The sequence below is a fragment of the Bombus impatiens genome, unplaced genomic scaffold (assembly GCF_000188095.3).
Source record: "Bombus impatiens unplaced genomic scaffold, BIMP_2.2 scf_0120, whole genome shotgun sequence".
In the NCBI taxonomy this organism is placed as follows: domain Eukaryota; kingdom Metazoa; phylum Arthropoda; class Insecta; order Hymenoptera; family Apidae; genus Bombus; species Bombus impatiens.
The window spans coordinates 262,948-272,165 of NT_176539.1; the positions used below are offsets into that span (position 1 = coordinate 262,948).

The 9,218-nt window shown below is 37.0% G+C and overlaps 1 protein-coding gene across 1 annotated transcript; it reads left to right on the top strand.

The window, feature by feature from the left end:
• Positions 1-47: 47 nt before the first annotated feature.
• Positions 48-3,450, top strand: LOC100744559 (zinc finger protein Noc). Its single transcript, XM_012381053.3, has 2 exons — positions 48-636; positions 1,034-3,450. Exons 1-2 carry the CDS (start codon positions 550-552, stop codon positions 2,399-2,401), a joined length of 1,455 nt encoding a protein of 484 aa, XP_012236476.1. The 5' UTR covers positions 48-549; the 3' UTR covers positions 2,402-3,450.
• Positions 3,451-9,218: the final 5,768 nt, after the last annotated feature.

Genomic DNA, 9,218 nt, shown 5'->3' on the forward strand with positions numbered 1-9,218 from the left:
GGTGTGCAGAGTGAGGGGATGGAAGAGGAGAAGAGAGAGAGAGGGGGGATGGACGGCTGTAAAAGCGGTGAAATATCAAAGCCGGGATGGGAGCTGTCATCGTCGGGCCAACATCATGGGTGGCGTGTTGAATTAGAATGCCTTCCCACACCCCACACAGGGCCAAACCCCACCGCAATTCTCCCACCATAATCCTTCGACTAGAACTGGTGGGGACGACAAGAGAGGACAGGTTATACACCCTGGCTTGCCGAAGAAGGAGGGGAAGAGAGCGGATCGTGTCGCCAGGCGGCGTTGCGGTCGCATTCCACTTCGTGCACCGAACAGCTCCGTCGAGAGCTGCCACTATTTTCCTGGATTCCACTTGGTGTACATCGTTTGCGTTTAATCGTTTCATATCACGGAGAGATTGATCAACTAACGCGTATACCGAAACTGTGCCCCGGAATATTTAAAACGTTTACGTTCATCAGTTTGTTCCTGTTTCGTGATTTGTGAAGATTTACTTGTAGTTTTGTGCAGTGATTGGCTTAATAAGTGTAAAACCAAATGGTTGTCCTCGAGGAAGGCGGTATGCTGACTACTGGACACAATCAATATCTACAACCGGATTATCTTTCTCCGCTTCCAACTACGGTTAGTATATGCTTCAAAAAAATATTGTTTTTGATAAACAATTTTTAAATTATTTAATTACGGATGCAGTGAAGGAAGTGGAGTACTATAGCTTTTACATTGTTCTATTTCTTTTTGTTATTTTGTATATAAATTAAAATTAACAACGTTATTTTTTATGGAAAATCGAATGAACTTCGTTTGAATATTCAAAAATAAGATGTTTCATTTGTTTGTCGTATACCGACGGTACACGATGTCCGACGGGTTGCTGTACACTCACTTATTCGACTTTTTCTTGTGTATTTCATAAAATAATAAATGTTTCACGATATTACGTTCAAAGTTTTAGTATGTATTTATACAATATCAAACATCGATATTGATTTGTAACGAGTTGCACAACTTTATTTTACAGTTGGATGCGAAGAAGAGTCCTTTAGCTTTATTGGCCCAAACATGCAGTCAGATAGGTGCTGATTCTCCAACAAAGCCTTTGATTTCTCCGCTGGATAAAACGCCGAAGAGCATGAATACCGGTACAAACGCAAAATCTCCACCAGCTGCAAAGTTGGAACGGAGTAGTACACGCAGCAGCCCGTCGGACGGGAAATCCTTGGCTTTTAAGCCTTACGAAACTAATGTTGTTTCAAAAAAATCTACTGACGAAAGTAGACCTGCGTCGAAAGCAAGTGTTCACAGTGTTAGTGGTCAAGAGAGTGTAAGTGTGAGTGATACCAGTCACACAGAAAAAAAGTCATCGGGAAATCGTACGCCCGTCGGCCGAAAGTCAGCCTCTCCCGCGACTCAAGCGACAGCGACGGCAAGCACCACTCCATCCACTGATCGGAAGACACCGGCGGATCGGGACAAAACCGATGGATCGCCACGTAATAACAACAATGGTACTAGCCCGATCATTAGATCAGGCATGGAGATTCTTTCTGGTAGTCATACAAAGGAATCGAACTTGGGTGCATATAAGCCTAGTCTTCCGGGATTTTCTGGAAACCCGCTCTGTTGCCCACCTGGATTGGCAGAAAATCCAGCGTTTAGACCACCGTTTGCTGGTGCATCTCCCTTTTCACATCATCACGCTGCAGCAGCAGCTCTTTTGGGTTATCCATCAAGTACTCCGACAGGTGGAAACCCTTATCTGAGTTACGCTCGTGTCAAGACTCCTGCCGGTGGAGAGGCCCTAGTACCGGTTTGTAAGGATCCTTACTGTACTGGTTGCCAATATAGTATGCACAGCGCGCAGCTAATGATGAGTACTGGAACTTGTCCGAGTGGATGTACACAATGTGATCATCAAAAGTACGGTTTGGCAATGGCATTGTCATCGTTTGGTCCTATGGCTCCACCGTCGCTTTCTTACCCGTCCACATTAACCGGTGGTAGACCATACGTTTGTAATTGGATCGCTGGCGATTCTTATTGTGGAAAGCGATTTACTACATCGGAAGAGCTTCTTCAGCATCTTCGTAGCCACACAAGTTTAACCGGTGGCGATCATGCGTCGTCTTCAGCCGCTTTACTCAGCAATCCACATCCGCATCCTTTGCTCTCGCCGTCGGCAGCTTTACATCGTGCGAGCGGCGGGTCTTACCCGACGCCTTCTCTGAGTCCGTTGAGCGCCAGATATCACCCATACGGAAAGCCACCGACGGGACCTCTTCCAGCCTCGCTCGCCGCATCACCTTATAGCGCTTTCAACGCATTAGGACCTTATTATTCTCCATACGCGATCTACGGCCAGCGAATTGGTGCTGCAGTACATCCTTAAACTGGTGCTCCGGTGTAAACATTTTCAGTGTACAGTCTACAATAGTGTAAAATAGGAAATTGTCAAAATGAGCTTTTGACAATCTGTTGTGTAAATAATTAAACGTGTATAATATAAATTTATTTAAAAAGATACCTATATATATATACAACATGTGTGTATAAATTCAAGATTACAATTAAAGTTTATAAAGATATCTTGTGACTTTAACGTTTCACCATCAAATCATTCTTTGCGGAAAACCTATATTAACGTACCTCCTAACGTTTGATCATTATGTAGGGAAGAACATGTACACTGTGGATAGACACCTTAGACATCTTCGAATCGATAGGAATGTTTCTATACGGCACATTACTGCGTAAAGTATTTCGATCTTTGTAACCAAGTTCAAAAACCTATGGATAAGTAGCAAAAACGCCGTGCGTAGCGAAATTTTCGAGTGCTAATTAATTTTCATGTTTAATGGGAAACATTCGCTTGTTTCTTAATTGTGTTTGAAGTTTAAAGTGATACAATTAGTCGTACGGAAACAGTGTTAGGTGTTGATGAAAATCGTAGACTTATGTAGCGATACTCACTAATCGCTTTCTTCTATGATAGTGACGATAGTCTGATGGCGTGAATCTTGAAACGGTCGTGCATGTTCTAATGTCCACAATGTAACTGTGATATTACGCTATTTTTTCGAAAAAATAATAGGTGATAACATTAATGATGGTATCTAAACTATATCTATAATGAAGTGTATCGTCTAACTTATTCGTATCGTTTGTATAAGTGACAGATTGTAAAAGTGATGAAACTGAGAAAGAAATGTGCTTATTATTTCCTCTGAATTTCCGAATGCAGTTATTATAAACGGAATAATTAACAATACTTTACATTTATTCAGAAATACATTGGATTTTTATTCTTCGTTATGTAAAGTACTCTGATTGAACGAACATAATGTATGATAGACATTATTTGCACTGTAAATATCTCTTGTAAATATCGTTGAGTTTCCATACCGCTTTAATAAAAACAATGTTTGTGAAATCATTAAATTTGTCTTCTTATTAATACATTCTCCATACTCGTTGCGTATTTAATTCTTTTTCATTCGAATAAAACTTATTTTAATAGAAATTACTATTTATTATTTTTTATGTTTGTATAATAAAATAATTTTTATTATCATTTCGTTAGAAAAAATGTTTTCGTATCTCATGTGACATACTTTGCAGTACTGAATCTTTTTTATTACTATTGATCTACATATTTTTCTGTTAAGTTACTAGCTCTGGTAGACCACAAATTAAAGATATTATGCTTTAATAATATAGTCCCCTGTGACTTAACGTCAAAAGTTTAGGTCATTTAAAATGAGCATATGTTGGAATAGTTTTGTAATCATACAAAATTAAAAACTGAAGAGAAATAGTAGGAAAAGTAGAAGACGACAAAGAAGAGGCAGAGGAGCCGCCGTATCTACGCTTCTGATGCGCACCACCAGGGTGCTCGTTGTTCATGTGCGCGCACGAACGGTGAGTCTCAATCCCCGGGGTACCCAGGAGAGTAAATTTATTTCTTTCATTACGGACGGAGCAGGTCGCGAGTTCTCGGATATCAGCGCTGCAAGGCGGGGCGCATAAATCTGCAGCGTAGTGTCGGAAGGAGGAAAAGGGGCAGGGTGTGGAAGTAGGGAGGAAAATGCGGAGAGGGGGTGGTGGAGTGGGTGGTTGAAGGTTTTTAGACCCATGCAGAGGGAGAGACTTGCTTTACCCTCTGCGAACGTCGTTTCTATCGCCAGGGTGCCACGACAGGCGGTGGCAGGCTCAGCTGGCTCAGCAAAGTGAAATATTTGGTGATTTTAAACGTCGGGATGAATAGTTTCCTCGTATTTCGCGTTCTCGACCCGTTTCATGGATTGGAATTCATGTTATTTCGGTATCATTATGTGCATCGTTGGGTCTCAATTAGTGGCTCGTCCATTCTAAGTAGAGTATTTATACGAACATGGATCGATTCACGTAATTTACCCCTTGTGATTGGATCTGCTAAGAAATATGCGCTTCTTGGAAAATTAATATAAAAGCGGCTATGTAACTGTCGAAAATGTATAAATATATTGCATGTAAATAAAATATATATCGGATTTTCAATTATGACTGTGCAATAGCAATAAATAGAAGCTTAATTGTGGAATAATAGGACTATTCTTGTTTATGATGTAACAAGCAGCATTTCAGTTAAATTAGCTTAAATTTTCAAAAGAATAAATTAACAAATAAATGAAATAACAAACAAATATAAAATAATCATATATATTTTGTTACTCATATTTTATTTCTTTATTATCTGTAATAAGGTTGTTTTTCTCGAAGTGAAATTACAATTTGATATTTTCTGGGTCGTTAGTCCCAAATTTAAACTTCAGACATGGGACAAAACCTTACGAAAATCCCATATCTGCGCACTCAAATACTCCTAACCTCTTATCTATATTTATTTTAAAAGGGTTTATTTTTTCTATGCTTTTCTTTGTTGTTGTCTTTTTCCCTTTTTTTGTTTGAGAATTTATTTTGAATCATCCTAATAGTGAACTTACCCCTTCTATTTGAAGAACGTATAAAAAGATATTGTTCTGCAATTTTGTTGATTGATCCTATAATATATTTTAACAACATTTATGTATTTAAATTTAGCAACAACTGTTCGTTATATTGCTTTTTGAACTTATTATTTTAGTATTGACACGTTATTTTAGTGTTTGTGCTAACATTGGAAAAAAATTAAATTTATTTCACGACAAGACTTGTCGAGTATGTACATCTCTGATTGTTTTCTTATACAATGATACGTTCTGGCTATATTGCTTCTTATAAATTAACTACGTTATTTGATAACATGTCTATTATGCTCCCTCCCTTGTTTCTTGAAGCCAAACAATAGACAATTTGTGTGATAGAAGTAATTCATATTTCACTGAATTTATTTATCCTTTAATTACTAAATAATTAGTACCTGCACTGCACGCTAGGCTCTATGTAATAATTCGTTGAAAATACATAGCTAGTACTTTAGTTAGTTTGCTTACTTATTTCATATAACGGTAAATCGCCATATTTTATGCCAGGCTATATATAATATTTCGTTACTGCTTTATAGCAGATAGATTTATTATATCTACAGGGTGGTCCATAAATCACTTTTCCATTTGAAAGTTGTATAACTTTTTTAATTGTATATTTTTATTTATTATTTATTTAAAAGTTATATAACTTTTAAATGGAATAGTAACTTACGAGCCTGTAATAAATCACCATATGTAAGAATAACCTATGCGTTTTCTTATGAAAAAGTTTAAAAATAATTTTAGTAATTTGGTAATATCTTTCAGTATCGGTATAAAATTAATTATGTTTCATTTTTTTTTCTTTGTTGAACATTTTGACAAAATACATATATACACGATATAGAGGTTATTTTAAATTATTTATCTATTGTCTATTTCAAGATAATATATAGTTTATTATGAAATGAAACGAGTAATAATAATTCGTGTTTGTTTGCATTTATTTAATCTTGAAATCTTCTTTGTTTGGCGTTGCCGTGTAAAATTGCATCGTCAATGAAAGTAATAGGGTAGTGCACGGCGTGTTGTTTTTTATTACCCAGGCTAAATAATTTTGTAGCTTTGATGTATATTTCCTTTGAATGATTCGATAAGTCGTTGCAGTAATAATTATATTTTTCCCTTTTGCACAACCAGATTATAAATCTATTTCAGTTAGTTTCTTAAAAGTTAAACGTTGCGCTACAGATAGCAATTTATCATTATTTTGTAAGATATGTATAGCGTGTACATTATACCTAATGCGTATTCTCTTTTGCTTGGTGTCTTTTTGTTATTCTATCCAGATTTATCTTGATAATTGGGAAAAACGGGAACATGTACAACGAGACACAAATAAAGGTGACAAACGATTTATTACCCGTTATTTCTAGAACGTGAGTTTCTCTTTTGCTCGAACCATTATCAACCTCCTACTCGACTGGCTGCAAAAAAACTTTGAATTTTAATTACAGAGTATTGGGGGAATTGCTTTGAACACGGGAACTAAGTTCTTCGATATCCAACAACTTACATAGTATGTTACGTACATATATAGACTTTACGTTACCAGAAATTTACTATAATTTTGGTTAAAGAATGAAAGTCCCTGGTGTCATCGGCTGAATCTTTTTGTCGTTGAGAACATATCCTCGAATGACGTCTATCAGCCATCCTGCCCAGTCTTACGAGTCACAGCAGACAATTTAGCACATCAATAACAGGCCGCAGATAAAAGCAGCCCATACATCGTGGCTGACGTATCGTTTGTAATAAAACACAAAGGGGGTCTAGCCGCCAGCGGCATCTGTGTACCGCGTTGTGCAGCCGTTCGTTCATTCTTGCTGTTATTAACAGGCCGTACATCGTGGATGTTTTCTACCTACCATCTCCCGCCGAGTCATACATCACCGTTGAATGCGCGACAGCAAAGAGCAACTATAATTCATCTATAAGCTACAGCCGATCCCCCTCGGCAGAAATTGTGGAAGACGAAATCGATAGGTCAAACGTCGCTGAAGGTTTTACGATGTTCGCACTTCTGTCATATAAAATTGAATTTTCGGATAACGCGATCAAGACACCGGATTATTGCTTTCCTATCGAATTTACTTCTTTTCCGACAAACAGAGGATTTTTGACAAGCTATAATAAATCTCAACTTTCGATTACGTGACGACACAATGACTTATCGTTGATCGGGCATCTGATAACAGTAACGATACATTTTGCAAATAAATAAATTTTCGATTTCTCTTAAAATTCTTAATCACATAAAAACCGCAGCAATTCTCGCGATTAATCTTATATAAGTTGATTTTCTAGTAATAACGCATAATCGTAGCTATAACTTATTGGAACAGATGCGATTGGAATAAATGGACGAAAGTAACGTTATTGTGTGAACATCGATCGCGATATCTGTGAACATTAAAGTAAAACTAACACTGTTATCGTTAGATATAATGCAGCATTACGTATAGCACAGGTATGTACCTCGTCGATTTCGTTTCTGCGGCGTCGCGTCGCGTCGTCTCCCGCAGCGTCATCGTGCCGGGGGCGCTGCACGGAAGAAGCAACAGCAGGACGGTGATGCATTATGCCTCCTTGTTACTTCCATTTACACCCAGCATGAGTGCCAGCCACTGTTTGCGTATGAGCGTATTTAATTTCGATGATGCGACCTACCTGCGGCTGCCCCTTTTCAAAGAATTTCTTCGATCGTCGTGTAGCGAATTAATTTTTGCTTGTCATAGAAGAAACTACGTGTATTTCTTAATAAACAGAGTGCGCGAAGATATAATCTTTAAGCGTACATATTAATAAAAGGAATGAAATTTCAGGCCTGTCCTGACGAAGCGAACTGCAATGTTCATGAAACGTCGGCATAAAACGCAATCGAAACTCGAAAAACCATAAATATATCACCAAGGTGATTTCTTTTTCGATTTAACTCTTCAACATCGGTGGAATGTTGAAAAGTAACAAGGCATCTTTGCAGTCTCTTTATAGAAGTCGTCGACAAATAATGTAGAAATTAGCAAAAATATGTCGCGTTGTAGACGTTGATTACGATAGATATAATTGCACTAAATCGCAAAACAATTAACATTTTTGCTCAAAGAAAATGACTAGAGATTTCGTTTAGGTGAAAATATATTTTAGTTTGTTGTTCCGGACAACATGTATAGATGTAGTCTTCGTTATAAGAAGTTTTATATCTTTGTAATTAATTTTGCTTATCGCAAAAGTTATTGCAAAAAAGATTATCATAGCATCTTGATGTAGCATCCACTTCAAAGCAAAGGTTAGACGGATACTACATTATTTTCATCGATCATGTAGAGTCAAGAAGACGACGTCCGTCTCATTGACGAAGAAGTATTGCTCCAAAAGGCACTTGGAAATATCTTTTAGTTTATTTTTCAAATATACATTAGAATCGATATTTTTAAGATATGATAAAATGGTAAATGGTAAATATTTTCTTGTTCGAAACCTTGCAATAAGTACAATATACGCTGGATAGCTTGTACAGCAATGCATCCGCAATTTTGCAAATTATAATTGAAATATTCAAGTCATCTGTACATATTTAATTACGATATTTAATTACGTCTAATCTTTTACGTAGGAAATGTCAAAATAGGATTTGGAACTACTTTTCAAAAAACTGTTTGAAATGAAGCCAAAAGGTCCTTTATATTTCTTCAACGATCAATATCTCAAGACTTTTATGTTACTTATTACTGCTATCATCGCATTTTACACGTAAGATTGTACCTTCTCAAGCGTCTTCAAGAAAATCTCGATTAAAAATCATAATTGCATTTGGTCTGGTATATCGTTGTAATGATCGACTTACCAGAACATTGAAGATTATTATCGTATTATATTTGTTGATGGCGTAGATGCAAGGCCAAGAACTGATTTTACTTTAGAAGTTTGGAACGTTTCTCGACGAAATTTTTACTCATCGATGATGAAACAGCTGAGGTTAGCAGAATTTCATCGCATAAAACTGGTAAGAATCAGAGTTCTTGGAATTACAATAGAACCCAGCAGAATCGACGTAATCTCGAAAATATGTTAAGAGTCGAACGATGGTTTACGATCCAATAAGATTTGCTTGATGAGAAGTTTTACAAGGATCAATCGGCGGAGATTAACTAAAAGTACAGATACCGATCTGGCCGTTTCATTGATCACATCGCCCGA

What these genes read in the sequence shown, in the direction of transcription:
- LOC100744559 (XM_012381053.3), top strand. Translation starts at nt 550, where the DNA reads ATGGTTGTCCTCGAGGAAGGCGGTATGCTGACTACTGGACACAATCAA. An exon ending in TTTCTCCGCTTCCAACTACG is followed by an intron (nt 637 to 1,033) that starts GTTAGTATATGC and finishes TTTATTTTACAG; the next exon opens with TTGGATGCGAAGAAGAGTCC.